The sequence below is a fragment of the Balaenoptera ricei genome, chromosome 6, assembly GCF_028023285.1.
Source record: "Balaenoptera ricei isolate mBalRic1 chromosome 6, mBalRic1.hap2, whole genome shotgun sequence".
NCBI classification, from domain to species: domain Eukaryota; kingdom Metazoa; phylum Chordata; class Mammalia; order Artiodactyla; family Balaenopteridae; genus Balaenoptera; species Balaenoptera ricei.
In genome coordinates, this window is record NC_082644.1 from 58,447,883 (window position 1) to 58,467,159 (window position 19,277).

General features: G+C 38.7%; 1 protein-coding gene across 11 annotated transcripts in view; it reads left to right on the plus strand.

The window, feature by feature from the left end:
• Window positions 1-19,277, plus strand: part of FREM1 (FRAS1 related extracellular matrix 1) — a 190,254-nt gene that overhangs the window by 114,383 nt on the left and 56,594 nt on the right. For 6 of the 11 annotated variants that reach the window (XR_009503656.1, XR_009503657.1, XM_059924701.1 and 3 more), the window contains exons 23-25: window positions 1,673-1,868; window positions 5,824-6,088; window positions 14,055-14,469. Coding sequence is in view for 9 of the 11 variants with exons in the window: in XM_059924701.1 (XP_059780684.1) it covers window positions 1,673-1,868; window positions 5,824-6,088; window positions 14,055-14,469 (876 nt within the window). In the remaining 2 variants the exon portion in view is untranslated. Of the gene's footprint in view, window positions 1-1,672; window positions 1,869-5,823; window positions 6,089-14,001; window positions 14,470-19,277 lie in introns of those variants that run through there. The other 5 variants (XM_059924704.1, XM_059924705.1, XM_059924710.1 and 2 more) reach the window with 5 other exon arrangements.

Genomic DNA, 19,277 nt, shown 5'->3' on the forward strand with positions numbered 1-19,277 from the left:
ATTTAAATTGAGGTGCAGCTGTGTCCTTATTTCATTTCAAAGAGTAATGAAGCAGAAATGCAGTGACAGCTCACACATTTGGGTGACATGGGAACTGAAGTGTTTTGGTTATGAGAAAATCCAGATGGGTCCATGTTCCCAATATGGCGCCACAGAGTTCTCTCCCAACTCTCTACTCTAGGGGTTTTCCAAGTCTCTCCAAGACCAGGGACCAGGCCTCCTGGACTTTCTCACGCATCCTGGTTTTCTGGTTGACTTTCCTGCGTTTTCCCCACCTTGAGACTGAATCTTATTTTCTTCCTCTTTTGGGGCTTGCAAATGATTTTGTCAAGTCAGAGCTCACACTTGGGAATGCAAGTGGGGAATTAGATGGAGATGACAGAGAGCAAAATATATCGTCTTCTGTATTTACTTTCTGGGAAAAGATTATAAAGGAAAACATTAAATAGAATTGCAGGCTGTTTGGTTTAAAACCTGAAAGAGAATCTGTTTTAAAAATTAAATTTACAAACAGATCTTATGATGCAAACAAACAATGTGCTTAATTATTATAATATAATTAACTGTCACCCAGTGAGCACTGGGACAGAACATACCTGTGTGCAAACATCAGATGGGCACAAACATTAAAGAGGAGGGAACTCTATCAAATAGAATGACAAAGGGAAGTGGTAACACAGTGAGGGGAGAGAAGGCATGTGAAATAATGTGACAAAGGAAATTTTTAAAAAATAATTTAAATTTCTGTTATAGTCTCTTCAACCAGACAGGAAAAGCACAAGATAATATCATACAGTAAATTTTTAAGATGACATTTTGCTTGAATTACTTCAAATGACTTTTATGAGCCCTTCTTAGGGAAAGCTATGCATTTTTAAGAGAAAACAGTAGAATTATTAATCAGAGACAGATTTATTATTATTGTATTTTCTAATAGTCTCAGTTGTCAGCGCTCCCTCAGCATAAGGACCTCTTTTAATTGAAAATGCCACAATTTCTGCACTGAGTTCTGTACAGAATATATGCTTAACTAATGTCAGCTTATTATTAGAAGAGCTTGATACATAATACATATATGATATTTGCAGTTATTTTTGTGCTGACTCAGGGTATAAATGTAGGGAGTGATAGGGACTTTGATCATTTTTGGTCTTTAGGAAGCCTAAAAATATGTGGACAGTAAATACACCCATTCTATTTGTGTTTTATCGACTTCAGATAAGCCCAGTGACAAACCAGTTTGAAATAATAGGTTTTATTAGTTGTACAGTGATAAGAACTAAAAACAAAAAAGGAAACCCCAAATGAAACACATTTAATTTTTAAAGAATGAATTCCAACAGCTCGATTACCCACCTGCTCTCAATAATTGAAATATTTAATCAGCTATGATTGCTTGTGTTAAATACCTTGGAAATAACACTGCAGTTGAATTGCCACATGACTTTGTCAAAAATCCTTTGATTAAAGCTCGTTTTTTCCCCAAGGCCTGAAATTGTTTTAATATATTTCTTTAAATGGAAAATATGATGCAGAATGGCAAAAAATTAAATCTAGAGTTTTCCTGAAATATCATTTATATTGGAAGTTTTCAGAGGATATGGAAGATGTCCACTGACACAACGTGGGGGGAAAAAAACCTGGGCAGCTGACTAATTCTGACACCTTTCAGATAGGGAGGGACTGGGTCCCTCTCCACCCTGGCATGAAATGCACTCAGGAAGAAGTGGATCTGAACTTGCTGAGATACACACACACCGGCGCAATGGATTCCCAGAACCGAGACAGCTTCACCTTCTACCTCTGGGACGGTGACAATAGGTCCCCTGCATTTGACTGTCACATCACCATAAAGGATATGGGAAAAGGTAAAGCATTTCTATCAGGGTTTATTGGAACCAACTTTTACAACCAGAAGTGAGCTGGTGTAAGCCCTTAAAGGTTTTCCCCTCCCTGTCTTCCTCTCTCCCTCCCTCCCTCCTTCCCTCTCTCCCACCCTTTCTCCTTCCCTCATTTCCATTCTTCCTTCCCTCCTTTCCTTTCTTCCTTCCATCCATTATACTTGAAATTCCATCATTTATGATTTGATCCTTTGACTCCTCACTTGCTTTGCCTGGGATCTATGTGGTTTATGAGTGTAGCCAATTCATTTGTTATTTTCAGTATTTCAAAAAGCCTATTAAAAATCCAGCCTTGCCCACAATATGGCTGCACAGGCTACTTTAACGGTCAGGGTTTTAAGCTTTAAGTAAAATTTTACCAAATCAATGTGATGACTCTAGTTTTATCTTCAGGGATTGAGTTATTACTTGAAAACAGAGTTTGAAAGGAAAAATATTTTCAATGCAACAAAAATAAAGGAAATACAAATAAATGTGTCTTAAAATAAAAATATAATAGAAAGGAATTTTGTTATTGAAAAGGTTGGAAGTTGTTTCTCTGTTCACTTTGGAAGTGCTGACAATACTCTTCAGGGACAAGGGAGAATGCTGTAAGATAATTATCTTCTTGAATTAATTAAAGACCGTTTGCATGATAGGACTCAGCAGCACATAAATGGCAGAAGGAAGAGATTGAAAAAAAATACTGGAAAGGAAGCTCAGCAAGGGAGAGTGTAAGCCCTTGATTCCCAACATGTCACTCACTACCCCATACTTTTCCTTAGAGCTTATGTGAGGAGGGTAAAGATCCTATCTCATTCATCTGTATAGTCCAGGATCTATATATTTCCAGGACCAAGCATAGTCTTAGATCCTCAGTATGTGCTTGATTGACAGAATGCTTTCTTTTTTTGCCTTGGCTGCCAGGAAGCTCAGAGATAAATTAAATTGTATGCTTAGGTACAGTAAAAGTCTTACCTCATATGTATGGTAAAATTACAGTTGTTCTGAATTTTTTTAAGATAGATTTTAAGCTAGCTTGATTGATTTTCAGATGTTTATTTTGGGGCTGTATAATAATATTTTATTTGCTTGTTTCCTTGAAGATGTCTAATAAGTGACTCTCAGATAAGCTACGTGTTACTGTACACATTTATTTCTCTCTGCAAAAGTAAGACTGCATTCATCATAAGTTATTTGTCCAGGCAAAACGTAATACAAGTAAAATGCACCTAATGTAGTAGGGCAGGTTATCCTGTCATTGCCTTACCGAGATGCATTCCCTAGCGTGGTGGAGGAGAGTTCTGTTCCAAGCAGCCACCTGGGGATTCTTTCTAGCTAGGGGATCATTTGTCTTGGAAGTCCTCGGAGTCACTTTGAGAGTGAGATATGGAGGAAAATGAGAGAATTTCATGGGCTAGGCTTGGAGGTAGGGTACCTGTGGCTGAACTGCAGTCACGGGCCACATTAAGGAGTTTGGGCAGTAGAAACTGGAGCAGTGCATCCAGGAAGAAAAGGCATTGAGGCTGGTGCGTGCCTCACTAGTCTCTGCTACAACTGACATGAGATTATTTTCTAAAAGTATTTGTGAAAGCTTACATCAGGTAGATACATTAACCTGTTAACATTTTCAGAAGTTCATAATTTCTTTTTTTTTTAAACATAGTGGTGTTTTATCTCTGTACAGTGTTCTCTCCTTCCCCTCCTCCTTCACTGTTGCTGTCCTTCCTTCCTTCCTTCCTTCCTTCCTTCCTTCCTCCCTCCCTCCCTCCCTTCCTTCTTTCCTTCCTCTCTCTCTCTTTCCTTCTTCCCTCCCTCCCTCCCTCCTCCCTTCCTTAGCATCAGTTTTCTCAGTTTGCAGTGTAACTTTATAGCCATAATTGTTCATCTCTAAATGAAACTATACTGAATTGTTAGACTAAATCAACACTAATATTAGCATATTGAACAGCTGGGTTATTTCCATTTGGGAGCTATTATAAATAACATTATGCCTTCCCATTGTGCTGTGTCTTCTGATATATGCAGTGGCAAAAATGACATGGACATGTCTGAGAGAAGTTGAGAAGGGCATTGTCTATAGTTGACCCTGATCCATACTCTGTCATTACAGTGCTGAAAAGTTGGGTTCAGGCAAAACCTAGACGCTCTTCCTCCATTCACCTCTATCTTCTGCTCCTGGTGAAACCTCCTGTGTGTGATTTTTGTTTCCCCAGCCTTGTTCATCCTTCTTACTTCCTTGATGTATTCATCTTGACTCCCTCTGAAGAATCTGGGGCTCAGGTTTTGATTTAAAATTAGGTTGGTCATTGATTCTTAGGTTGGGCCTAAGTTGCATAGCATTGTGAGTTAAAAGCATAGTATACAAAAAAGACCAATTTGATCATCTAAAACAGGGTTTCCCTGTCTTGGCAATATTGACGTTTTGGAAAGCATAAGTCTTTGTTGTGCATTATCAGATTTTTAGCAGCATCTCTGGTCTCTACCCACTGGAAGCCAGTAGCACCTCTCAGATAGGATAACCAAAATGTCTCCAGACATTGCTAAATGTCCCCTGGGGGGCAAAATTGTCCCTCATTGAGAAACACTGGGGTAAAATTATACCTCCTTGATGTTTTATTTCCTTATAGGACTAAATATCTTTTCAAGATTGTATTGACTGTTTGTATTTTTAATTTAGAAGTGACTTGGCATTTACTTTACACACATTTCCTTTTGGATATTCACCATTTTAGTGTTAATTTTCAAGAATTCCTTATGTATTAAAGAAAGGAAGCAAAATAATAAAATGTTTGAGTTTGTGCTCTTGGGTCAGATATTCAAGCTCCACCTTTCATAATTGTGTAATCATTAGCAAGTTGGTTAACATTTATACACCTTAGTTTCCTCATTTATAGCCTGAGAAATATGACAATACCTTAACCCTGTAACTGTACAAAGTAGAAACTCTATAGTATTTTAGTTGTGATCATTTTTTTAATGAACCTCAGATGAGCAAAACTGGATTATAATCCTTAGTTTGTGAAACACTGTATCCTTTGTCTATGTGTGATCCTCTTCTCCTTTGCTCATTCAGACACTCATTCATACAGTCTTTTAAACACACATAAGAACACCTGTGTAGCCACCGCACATACAAGGACTGGAATATTAACAGTATCAAACATCTACCTATGTGCTCTTTCCAACCTCCAGTGAGAACCACCATCCTGAACTTTGTGTTAATTTTCTTACTTTTGTTTATAGTTTTCTGGGACTTGCTCACTCAGCTAATAAATGTTCATAAGCTACATCTTGTGTGGTTGCATATAGCTCTAGTGCATCTGTTTTGCTACTGTACAAAATTCAGTTGTATGAATAGACCACAGTTTGTTTATACATTCACCTTTTGAGAAGGCATTTGGGTTGTCTCCATTGTTCTCAGTTACAAACAGTGCTGCCATGACCAGTTAGCACAGATTTCCTGGGTACAAGTGCATGTGTTTCTCTCCAGCATGCAGCTGGAGTGGAATCACTGGGTCAAGGCATAGGTGAGTATCCAACTCTTTACAAAATAATTCCAAATTGTGTACCAGTTTACACTCCTACCAGACTCATATGCAAGATTCTACATCCTCTTCAACACTTGGTATCATCAGGCTCCTACATCCTTGCCAATCAGAGGGTTACAAGATGGCAACTTATCGTGATCTTGATTTATATTTCTGTGACTATTCATGAGATTGAGTATCTTTTGTGCCTTTATTGGCCATATTGTTACGCCTTCTCTGTGATATCTGCTCATGTCTTTGGCTGAATTCTTTTATTAATCCTTGTTATAGAAATCTTGCTATGTCATATTAGTTTTGATTTCTGCACAGTTTGGCCTTTGCTTTTTACCTTCACCTCGGACATTTTATTTTTTAAAATTTGGTTCTTGACCACAACCTCTTCTGCCACGCAGGTGATATTGTCATCCGGGCAAAACCACTTTTGGTGTCTAAAGGTAACAGAGGTTTCCTGATGACCACCACCCTCCTTGCTGTGGACGGAACAGACAAGCCTGAGGAACTTCTCTACGTCATCACCTCCCCACCGCGATACGGCCAGGTCGAATACGTCCACTATCCTGGGGTCCCCATTACGAGCTTCAGCCAAATGGACATAGCAGGACAGACAGTCTGCTACGTACATAAGAGCACGGCAGCTGCCCACAGAGACACGTTCAGGTGAGCCCCGAGGAAACTTTTCAGAACTCCTTCTTTGGATTAGTGCTTAGAAAGACAAAGGAGGGAAAAAAATGGGTCCTTTTCCAGCTCTGGTGTAAGTATGCTCTTCATGCACTCCCTCGTTGGATGAAAGGGAAAGGTGCACAATTAAAATGACAGCAGCCAGCCAAGAAATTAGGGCTCGTTGTTTAAAAATAAACACCTAAGCAGATCTCAATGCAAGCTGTTCCATGAAGAGACATGTGAAGACCTGAGGATCCCCGCTAATGAGAGCTGTGGAAAAGTAATTTACCTCTTTTTGAGTATGTTTTTCTATCTGAGGAAAAGGAATTTGCTAGTAAACATTTGGCATAAGCAGACAGTGCCTTTTGACACAATGTGTTCTGGTAACTACATCATAAATCATGTTGCCATAAAGTGGATCGTATTTCCCCATAGAAACCGTGTTATAATTGGGGGCTGTGCACCTGTTCAAGGATTCTGTATCAAATAAATCACTGGAAGGAATAACAATCTGTTGAAAAGGCAAAGATACAACATTAATGAAAGTCTACATTCATTTAAAATACTGAAATCTGTTTCCAGTCACAGAAAGCAAGAAAAACTGCAGAGGATCTATCATTTAGCAGTTTTCAAAGCTGGCTGAACTTGAGTTTCCCCAGGGATCTCAGGGCTAGGATGAGAACCCAGAAATCTTGGACTAGCCTTTGGGGGACCATGGTACACATCTAACCCTGAATTTTACCAATTAAGAAGGAGGCCCTGAGAGCATTGATTCATTTTCCATACACATAGGACTTCTGGCCTCCAGTATAATTTTTACCATGTCAGAAAACAACCTTCAAAAGAATGCTATAAAATAACGTAAATGTCACAGACTCCTGTGTTATTTGACGGGCTCCCATAAACTATCAATTACACTGATATACCCGTGTCCAAATACCACTCTCCTCTATCATATGTCTTATCTATCTAAATTCAATATGTCTGCTATGAAAAACAGTGTTTAAATGTCAGTAAAGATGATTTTGCTTGCCTTTTTGGCATTTGGGATGATGATTTGAAAAGATGATTTGGATAGTTCAACTGTTAAACAAAAAAGTCCAGGGGAGTTTGAACTAATATCTTCTTTTTTCCCTTGACAAATGTTCTTAACAAGCAGATAATCATTTGGTTGGTCACTCTCTCAATAACCAATTCAGTGCTTGAGTGTTGCTCAGTATTAACTGAAACATCAGAAGTGGGGAATACTTTTCCCACTGGTTTTTTGGCTTGGGAAGGCATAGGCCTGGGGTCAGTTCCTGCCTTCATTACATCACATCTCTGGTTTTCCTCAAGTCACACATTCTCCTGTGCTCCCATTAACTCTTCCATGAAAAGGAATGATGCTCATATTAGCTGCCTCAGAGAGTTGCTGAGAGGTTTAAATGGGCTTGTGTACGTAAAGTACTGAAAACAATACATGGCACATAGGAAGAACAAGATGAATATTGGTTTCTATTTTTACTCTTACTATTGTTGTTGTCATTCTTGTTGCTATCATTGTTTACTATATTCTTTCCTTGGCCCCATTTTTATCATTGTTTACTATATTCTATCCTTGGCCCCATTTTTTTCTCTCCAATCTTTACAACACTAAGATTAATCTTGGAGGAAAGAAGGTATAAAGAGCAATGATGATTCTTTTTTTCCTGTTTGTTAATGGAGGGTGGATGCTTCTTGGCTTAACCTAGGTATATCAGATTCAGGGTTTTTCATTTGACTCCCATTTCTGGGACTTCTTGTTCCTATCCATTCCTGCTTCCCTCCGTCAACGCCTATGGGAGAGTCTGTTGAAGACATTAATGACTGTATTGGAGAAACCAGAGATCCTACTGGTGAAGCCAAAGAATGAACATGTAAAGATGTTGAGAAATAACAATTAGGTCTTAATCAGATGGTAGTGATGAGCTGAAAATGAAAAACAAAATCCCTGATGTGAGGATTGGTGATACCATAACAGTTTCCTAATTCACATGCATAGAGAGTCATTCTAGATGGTGTTTTAGAAATCATTTATCCCAGGAATGTCTAAATTTCTAGATTCTCAAGAGACTTACCTGAGAGGTTTAAAAAATTCAAATTCTTGGGCCTTACTACAGAGAGGCGACTTTGGTAAGTCCAGTTTCGGGCCCAGGAATCTGTATTTTTAAAAGCTCTCCAGGTGATTCTGATGCTGTTGGGACTAGCCATCTCCAGTCTGGTCCAGTCCATTGTTCCAAGTATGTTCTGAGGAGTTTGAAGATTTACAGGAGGCTTCTGAGGGCCTCCCAGAGACAGAAAATGAAGGGGCTGAATTGGTGGGACTCCGCAGCTCACATCCCAATTTTCTGAGATAACTTTGTTTGGTTTAGTTTTTTGGTGGTTTGACTTTTAGTTTGCTTTGCACACTGAGCTTCTGGGCAAGGTTTTCTTTTAGCAAAACATCTGTGGTTCTATTTCCTAAAATGAGTGATTAGTACCACCAATGATACAAAGATGCAAAATGATGTGGGCTGGTACAGGAAGGAGACAATAAATAATAGGGATTCAAGAGTGGGAAACTACTCCCTTTTAATTCTCTCAATCCTTCTGTTTCTAGAAGGAAGTCTCAGGCCTGTGCTCATATGTCCTTAACAGCTCTTCAATATTAACTGTTTTCCTTTTTAGCAAAGAGTGTACAGGCCTCAGGCTCCAAGCCATTGGCCAACAATATCTAGCTAGAATGAAAAACAGTTTGTTTTCCTGTATTTATTTTTATAGTATTTGTAGTGATTAAGTTTTTATGAGTGAAAACTTTGAGCTTTTAGTATTTAAAAGGTTTCTTTTCAAGTACATTTATTTAAGCAGATAAGTGAGTTGATATAAAACAAAACAGTAGGTAATAAGAGTACAGGTAGTACTAGAAAATGGCAACAATTGTGATGATGGTGTTTGAATGACTTAAGCTTAGGGAACAGGTCCATAGAGAGACAGTAAACAAACAACAGGGGTTGAAAAACATTGATTTAATCCAATCCCTTCATTTATATGTAGGAAAGCTAGTATTGCTTGAACACCTCTAATGCATCAGGCTGTGTTCTAGACCCTTTTTTGTGTGTATATCATTTCCCTTAAGCCTTACACCACCACCTTGAGAGAGATGTCTTGCTCCCATTTTATGGATGAGAAAACTGAGTTTCCAAGAGACAAAGAAAGTCACCTAAATTGACATAACTAAGTATCAGAGCTGAACTTGGGCTGAGATCTCATTTTGGAGAGTTCTTTCCATTATACCTGGTTGTATCAAAAATTTGTGGACAATTTGTACTTGTGGGAAGGAACCTTCTCAATGTGTCATTCTGATGTTTGGCCAGCAGTTTTACATATTTATAATGGAAGAGCCTAGCATCTGCTGAAGACCCTCCTTTTAATCTTGTCATTTCAGTAACCCAATCATCGACTGCTGTGTTGTTTGTCAAGTGGCGCTCAACCAAAGCTGAAAGCCTGTTTTAATGAAAGTGTGATTATGGTGCTTTTTAAAAATTAAATATATGCAACCAATCTAATCACCTAAATTTATGTTGCTTGCTGTTAAATCTGGCAAGGAATTTGGCTGCGTAGAAGAGATAAATTCTGCGGCAGAGAGTTTTCCCCCTTCTCTTTTTAATGTAAGCTATGGCAGCATTAATTAAATGGGGGAGTTTCATGGTCAGATTTTACCTTCTGCAAAACTATTTTGTGAATCATAAATTTCTCCTGTATTGTTTGGTGCTGCTGGCCTGGAAGAAAGATTTGGCATCGCATTCTGGGACAGATGACACCAAGTGATTAGCAAGCTGACTTCAGCTGCTGGCAGCCGGGGACTAAAAGAACATGCTAATGTCCTCCATTTTGACATGCCGGCTGGACTTTTTTTTTTTTTTTTTTCTGAAGAACTGGCTCTATTTATGATTCCATTTTTATCTTTTAAATGCCATGACAGATGGCAGATTCTTCAGCCAACTCTATTGCCAGGAAATGCAGAAAGCTTGAAAGCACCATGGTAATGGTGAAATCAGACCAGGCAGGCACCCCAGACAAATCTAAGAGTCATTCCCCAAATTTCATGAGACAGTGGTCATCTTGGCTATGTCTCTTCTCAAGGGAGGGGGCGTAATAAAGGAAATTGGACCCACAGAAGGAGCTGCTACCTCGATACCACCAGCTTCTTAAGCTTGGAGTGGATGCCATAACAGCAATGGCACTATTGTTTTAGAACCTGAAAATATGTTTGGAAGGTTTCTGTTGAGGGGGCTGGCAGTGCAGCATTTGTAAGATCATCTGGTCAACCTTTGCAGACACGAAGCACTGACCTTGTCTCACTGGTTCTGTTAGGCTTTTTTTTTTTTTTACTGGGAAGCCAACCATGACCATCCACCTTGTCTCTCTCTCTCTGATAATGTTCTCTGCCTGGGAGTAGTTTGCATTGTTACTTGTGAAGGTGGAATGATGTGTGTGATCCAGTCATGTTGAGACATTGTGTCCTTTTCCCTACTGGCTTCTTAGCTTTCAGTCAGTGCAGACAGCTGCCTTGGGGTCCCAGCTGGGAACGCTGGCCTCAGTAAACATATTTCTTACTCTTGCATGGTCCCTCTCCCGCTCACCCTCATTCCCATCTGTCTGATGGCAGGCTGCCGATTTCCGACATGGTCAAATGCCCGTTAGAGGCAGGGAGGAGTCTGAGATGGACTTCCTGGGTCGTGAGAAAACTTCAGTGCCCCCCACACGGGTCACACACACACACGGATAAATGCGGCCGCCTCGAGACGGAGCTTGGAGAACCTTGTTGGGCATTTTTGGAATTCAGTCTCCAGGGGAGAAAGTCAGAATCTGATACTCAAAATGACTGCCTCTGATGAGCCCCTGGCAGTCGCTGGGGCTCCCACTTCACCTCCTTGCTCCTGATGGCTGCCTCTCCCCTTCTCTCCCCTTCCCTCCCCTTCCTTCTTCTTCCTTCTCCACCAGTATTTTTGACCTGCTTTTAATGGGGCACAAAGACTTCAATTCCACAATTAATGCTAATACTAGAAATACATGTCCTCTGGCTTTAATTTTTGCTCAACTCTAAATGGCTAATTTAAAACTCTCCACAAGAACATGTGTTGAGATTTGAAAGATGCCAAGCGGGTGATTCCTATCACTTCCTCACTTAACTCACCTGTTTAGTTTGTGCAGCGACAGATGTATCCTGGACAATGACAGTATTTATGGTGAATGTAAACAAAAATAACCAAAATAGTGTCTATTCTTCCTGTTGTCTCTTTGCTGTAGGAAATCAACAAATGCCTTTGTCTCTGTTATATTTGTGTCTACTACCACAAGGTAAAGAACAACAGAAGCAATTTGCATTCAGTCAACACAGATAGCACTGTATCTTTATTCTTATGCTTTAGATCTGAATAAATTATTGGAATCTGTGCCATAAAAAAAAAAAAAAAAAAAAAAAAAAAAAAAAAAAAAAAAAAAAAAGAACATGTGTTGATACAGGGAACTGGTAGGGAATAGACAGCCACTTTATTGTGAAAGAGGGCAAAGTTGGAAGCATGAAACGTGTTTCTGGAGGGGTTAAGTGAAAAAAGGAGAAATTGGAGGCCCTGAGGGAATGCTTAGTCTCCTTATTTTACCTCTGGTCAGATGATAGGCTCCAGGGAGGAAACATGAAGAAGTTAACAGGAAAACAATGGAATAAAGGCATAATTCCATGAAAAGCTTCCCCTGAGAAACAGACCATGATTTTTGTACCTAAAAAATGTATATCACTTGATCTTTGAAACTGTCAAGGTGACTAAAGAGTAAAAAGTTGAAGTACACACACAAATATTTTTCTAGGTGTGCTTTTTTTCCTTTTTAAAAAATAATGAAGTTTGCAAACACTTCATGATCCAGCAATGAAATTGCCCTCTTTGCTTAGAATATATTTATCCAAACGTATTGGTTCGTTTTAAGGAAACTATGTGATTTTGCTCAATCTACAATTCTAAAGTTAATTCAGTATTCTTTTTCAAACTGTAAAAATAATGCTGTGGACAAAACCAGGTTATATTCTTTACAAGGCAAGGTGTGTGAAATGTCAAAAATGTGCTTTATCTGTAGTATTTCACTTAGCAGTTTTAACTTTTTAGACAAGGATTTCTATGCATCACATCCCAGTTTCCTCGTAGGCAGTCTTATCAACTAGATAATTAGAAAGCTCAAAAATTTTAGCCTAGCCTTCAAAGCAAAATCTGTATCAGCCAAACTCATCTTCTTTTACTTTTTCTCCAGCTGCTCTTTTCCCTGAGTCCTTCGCCTCAGGCAGGCTGGCTGATTCATGACGCCCACACAACCTGGTTTCACGTTCCCTCATGTTCAAAAGCAAAGCATCAACCCTCCAACCCTGAAGGATAAGACACATTTTGTAAAGAATGAAAAACTTGGTAGTCACATTTGTCAGATTAGTAAAGTAAATATAAACCCCATATCTTCTCTAGTTTTGAAAAAGAACCTCCAAAGAAAATTATTATATAATTTAATGTTATACGCCACTGCAACAGTTTTAGACATGTTTACATCCGTGGAATATAAGAGTATCTCTCTCCCCCATGAATATTTCAAGCACCTGGTACATGGAGAAAAATGAATAGACACAACTCTGTGATTATTTCAAAGTACATTTCTTTGGCCTACGGTGAATGTGTCAGTTCCATTTGAGTAGTGATTTCCTAACTTGCTGGAGTTTTAATAGTGCATTCTGTGGGCTTAATTTCATGATGGTCTCAATTGTCCTTCAAATAGAAATTACATGTTGAAATGTTCTAAAGATCATTTCAATTAGTTTAATTTTGAGATTGGCAGTCGTGGGTGGAATGTGATTTAGTGATCAATATAATCAGAAGCACATTATGGTATCACAGAATCTGCGATTGTAAGAAAGATTTTGCTCACCTTGGATTTGTATCATTTCAGTTTTCTCTTTGTAGGTCTGCAGTGGTACTCAGGCACCACAACTCTTTCTTAGTGGACTGTTAAACCAGCATTTATTAAAAACTCTGCAAGAGCAAAAGTTGTGAGGTCAGAAAACCTGGGTTCTGGTGCCAGCTCTGTCTCCTACCAGTCTTATGATCTCCTGCCACGTTTCTGAACCCTTGTGCTCTAATTTTCTTTTCTTTAAAGCAGGGGAATAATCATTGTCTAATGACGCTCCCCCATATCTTGTGAGGGGCAAATGTGGAAACTCAAAGAAAAGTATATGAATTGAGTGAATTAGCCAAATTCAGCCTACTCAGCATTTTATTGGATGAGCTTCCAAAGATCCATCTTAAGAGTTTAGCTTATTATAGCACAGGGAGATCAGCTTGGTGCTTTGTGACCACCTAGAGGGGTGGGATAGGGAGGGTGGGAGGGAGACGCAAGAGGGAGGAGATATGGGGTATATGTATATGTATAGCTGATTCACTTTGTTATAAAGCAGAAACTAATATACTATTATAAAGCAATTATACTCTAATAAAGATGTTAAAAAAAAAAGTTTAGCTTATTAAATTCTCACCAAAAAATACAGTTGCAAAAGTCTAAATATATAAAATGAGTGTACTCTTCAAACTAGTCCAGTGGATCTGAAAGGATGTGAAATTCCTATTTGGGGCAAGGAATTACACTAAGTACTGACAAGCCTGAGAAATATCATTGGCACGCTCTGTCCCATCATGTGAGTTACCATCAATGTTGACGAAAAAATACTTTGGGAGTTAGAATGGTCCATTTGTGCATTACCTAGTGATTGGTTTAATGGATAGAATAGTGTCCTCCTGAAAGATCCGCCCTTGAGTTTTCATTTGCGTCCCAACACGACATATCCTTTAGTAAAGGTGTGTATTGTTATCATTTCATTCCAGTAGATGGTGACACAAGAATCCATGTTGAAGGCTGCCTTGCCTCTCTTTGCCAGATTCATCGTGAGCAATGGACTGCAGACCAAGCCCGGGGTGTTTGAGATCACACTGGAGACTGTGGACACAGCCTTACCCGTGGTGACCAGGAACAAGGGGCTGAGACTGGCTGAAGGGGCCATGGGCTTCCTCTCCCCTGACCTCCTTCAGCTGACCGACCCTGACACTCCAGCGGAGAACCTCACCTTCCTTTTGGCCCAGCTTCCACGACATGGCCAGCTCTACCTGCGGGGGACAGTGCCGCTTTCACACAGTTTCACTCAGCTGGACGTGGACAGCGGGCATGTGACCTACAGGCACTCGGGAGGGCACTCTCGCACCGACCGCTTTACTTTTGTGGCCACGGATGGGACAAACCAAGGCTTTCTTGTGGATGGGAGAAGGTGCCAAGAACCTGTTTCATTCACCATCCAGGCAAGTATGACAAATACATGGTCCTTGGCCAGAGATGTGGAGAGAACGACTTCCAGGAGAACTGTTGCCTTATTTCCTTCCTTCTTTCATTCAAATGTGTAGCGTGTGTCTACAGTGTGCCAGGCACTAAGGAAGGCGCTAGGCATGTTAATATGAACAAAACAGTTGTGCTCCCTGTGTATGGGCTAATGACTGGCCTTTGGAGTCAGTGGTGGTACAGAAAGGACCACAGAACACGGGCTTTGGAGTCAGACACACCTCGGTAGGAATTTCTGTTTTAAACATTTTAATAGCTGTGTGACCTTAAAAGAGTTCTTTGACTTTTCTGATTCTACTTTGCCTTCTTTGAGAAACAATCCTTACACATTACGGTGAGAATTAAATCAGATTAGGTATCCAAGGTACTAGCATATTGCCTGAAATACATCAGATATTCTATCTCTTGTAATTACTGTTATAACATCTAACTACACTATTATGTTGATGCCTTTTGTTCTGTGTTATCTACTGGCATTTTAATGGTTTTCAAGTAAACACATGGAGACTTACGAAGCAGCATCAATATTACACATGTATTAATGGTGGGGATAATAACGGTAGCAGCTACAATTTTTGGAGTGTTAACTGTAGGTTGGACCCGCTTTCCATAAATCTCATTTAATTTTCATAAAAATCCAATGAACTAAGTTTTATTACCTCTATTTTATAGATGGTCAGGAGTTCAAAAGTTAAATAATTTGGTCAAACACACATAAAAGATCTCAAGCCTTTTTTCCCCGATGCTGTGTCCTTTCTATGGTACTACGCTGCCGCAGTTGTGTTGACTGTTACGATGGTTCTTGGAGGGCATAATGTGTGTTTCTTTTTTAGTCAAAACACATCAAGTATGTTCTGGCTCTCAAAGCCTTGAATCCAGTCTCCTTGGATATAGTTCACCCTGTTCTACACACTTCCACCAACAGCAAAAAAAAGATGTAAATCTGTCTCTTAATTCAGGATACATTCTGATTATGTAAAATAATAATTTTCCCTTGCTCTTTCATCTCTGTCTTAGAGTTCTCCAGAGAAACAGAACCAATAGGATGTATATAATTTATATACATATAGATTATGAGAGAGAGAGTGGGAGAAAAAGAGAAAGGGAAAGATTGATTCAATTGATTTATGTTCAGGAATTGGCTCATGCAATTGTGGGGTCTGACACATCCAAAATCTGCAAGGCAGGCCAGCAGCCTGAAAATTCCAGCAGGAGTTGATGTTACAGTCTTGAGTCCAAAGGCAGTTTGGAGGCAGAATTCCTTCCTCTTCAAGAGACTTCAGTCTTCTCTTAAGGCCTTTAAATGATTGCATGAGGCCCACCCACATTATAGAGGGTAATCTGCTTGACTCAAAGGCAATTGATCGAAATACTAGTCCCATCTAAAAAACAAAATGCCTTCACAGGAGCATCTAGCTGGTGTTTGACCAAACAACTGGACATCAAACCCAGCTAAGGTGACATATCAAATTAACCATCACAGTCTTTATCTAAGGTGGGATCTGAGGAGGAAGGTGGGGAGTTATGATAACATGGAGTGGATACAAGATGAATCTTTGGCATGAGGGAGGTCCAGAAATTGGAATGAAATTATGATGTACTGGGAGAAAAGAGAAGGTGTTGATAATATTGGTACAGTATGTAAGAAGTACTTTGTACATAGTAAAATTACTCTGTTTCTTTTTAAATTATGTTTTACTTGTTGTTAGTTTCATCCCACTCTTCAGTCTGTTAGTATCTTTTTCTTGACCCTGGACCCCCCCACACACAATGTAGAGAAATGTCACTGTACTGCCCAACCTGGAATAATGTTCTGGTCTATTTGGTTGCAAATTTGTAGGAGTTATTAATTCTGAGTGCAGGCATAAGAGTTCCGCACTACACTCCAGAACAGAGAGGGAAAAGGGGGTACAGTTTGAAGAGAGTACCAGAACTTAAATCAGGTTTCTCCCAACACCAAAAATATCTTAAAGAACATGGTTATCATAGGAGAGTTATCTCTTGGAAGTTGTAGAATTTACTGATAGGGAAATATTCAATACATGTTGTAAAGATTTTTCATTAAAAGTACAAGGGTTTCCTTGCCTTGTGTGTTAAAAAGCAAACAAGCAAACAAACAAAAAACCTCACAAGGAAAGCCTCAAACTTTCTCCCATAATTCCCCTGAACTTCCTGGTGTCTCTGAGCCAAGAAGTCAAAACAATTTAGGAAATGACTGACCCCTCCAGCAGTGCAGGAGAGTGACCTCCTCAGTCTCTTGGTTTTAAAAGCTTTTTCTGGCAAGACAATAAGACATCAACCACCACTGAGTGATGAATCGGTCCAAATAGGTCTACTAAGCATGGGGGCACTACTCTTATGGTCCCAACCTGGGTAACTGAGGGCAAAGCTACTGGATTTAAACACAAAACCAATACCAGCAGGCACTAATCTGACATTCATTTTGTAGGAAATCATGTCTATCTGACCAAGATTCTGCAGTCTTTTTTTTAATTGAAATATAGTTGATTTACAATGTTGTATTAATTACCGCTGTACAGCAATGTGATTCAGTTATACATATATTTACATTTCTTCTTTTTTAAAATATTCTTTTCCATTATGGTTTATCATGGAATATTGAATATAGTTCTCTGTGCTATACAGTAGGACCTGTTGTTTATCCATTCTATATATAATAGCTTACATCTGCTAATCCCAACCTCCCACTCCATCCCTCCCCCAACCCCTCTCCCTTAGGGAACCACCAGTCTGTTCTCTATGTCCGTGAGTCTCGTTCTGTTTCGTAGATAGGTTCATTTGTGTCATATTTTAGATTCCACATATAAGTGATGTCATGTGGTGTTTGTCTTTCTCTTTCTGACTTACTTCACTTAGTATGATAATCTCTAGTTGCATCCATGTTGCTGCAAATGGCATTATTTCGTTCTTCTTTGTGACTAGTATTCCAGTGTGTGTGTGTGTGTGTGTGTGTGTGTGTGTGTGTGTATATATATATATATATATATATATATATATATACCACATCTTCTTTATCCATTCATCTGTCAATGGACATTTAGGTTGTTTCCATGTCTTGGCTATTGTGAATAGTGCTGCTATGAACATAGTGATGCATGTTTCTTTTTGAATATAGTTTTGTCCAGATATCTGACCAAGATTCTGGAGTCTTGGTGTAATGATTCCTGTAATCTTTCTTAAAAGGAAACAATGGGAGTGGGGGTGAGGGAGAAAGGACCAGCAGCACTGCTTTCTAAGGTTTAGGCAAGTGTGAGATGATTTTTAGTAAATCCAACACAAGTGATCATAAGGATGTAGCCTTTTTAAAAAAATGTCTTATACTCCAATATTTTAAAATGCTTCTGTTATACTGATCCAAAAGACCTGCTTTTGAAGAAACTAGAAATTTAATAAGACTAGAATAGATTTTAACACAAAGTAGGACCAAAGACACAACAGGGGACCATGTAACCGGAGTGTAGATATTAACAATTTTTTAAAAACAAATGAACACAACAGGCATTTATTCCTTTTGTAATACTTTTATTTTTAAGGAAAATATAACATAAAAAAAATCCCTATACTCAAGTATTTACCAACTTTGAGGATTACTTACATGGCTTGAAGTATTTGTATTTTTCCTCTCTTGACATTGACCATCCTTCCTACTAGTCACCCTGGAGCTTCTCCCCCAATGGCCATGATAAGTGTTTGACCCTCCACCTCCCACCCAACCTCACTGCTCTGAGGGAGCCATCCACACTTTTTTAGGAGAGGAAAATGACTAACTTTTGAAAATGTTTGTTGCTATTTCAGCTTATAAAATAATTGTTGTAAAGAATTCATAAACTACAGAAAAGGACAAAAAAATAACCCTTCATCATCCTACTGCTGTCAGTGGCTTCCTTGCATTCTTTTATTGCAATAAAAAAGGGATGATATTATATGTACTATTATGCATATTGCCTGTTTCCACTCATAAAAATTTCCGCATGTCATTAAATCTTCCTTGAAAACACAATTTTTAAAGGCTGCATGGCACTCAATCTCAGGCAGAGATGGTTTATAAATCCCCTGTTGGATTTTTATGTTTTATGGAATTTTCTGTTAATTGCTATTACAAATTATATTTTAGTCAACATCCATATATATATATTTTTGTGTACACATGTATTTCTGTAGGATACATTCAAAAACTGAAAATTTTGGATCACAGTATGTGCACATTTTTAATATACATATACGTCTAATTTATCTCCAAAAAATTTTCACTAATTTGAATTTCTACCAGCAAAATATAAAAATGTCTGTTTTTCCAAACATTTACCAACATGAGGTATGATTATGTTCTTTAATCAAAAAGCAGCTTGCCAACTTAAAAGGAAAAATAATATTTGGTTGTTACAAAATTCCATACAGAAATACTCAAAGGAGAAGCGGTAATTTTTCCTCATCCCAAGACAAATGAACAGGTTTGTGCAAATACTCCCAGAATTTTGTCTATGTCTGTATGAACATATATACGTATTTGTTTTGATCAAAAATGGTAGTGTAGTTGTCTCCTATTCTGCAACTTGCTGGGTTTTGTTTTTTGTTTTTTACCAGTTAACATTGAATTGTGGGAATTTTACTAGTTACTAGTTTATCCTACCTCCTTTTCTTATTAATAGATGAATAGCAGTTTATCACATGATCATACACAAAAATATATATAGTCTTATTGACACTCTTTGGTAGAATTACAACAGGATCATTTGGGGTAAATAAAGTT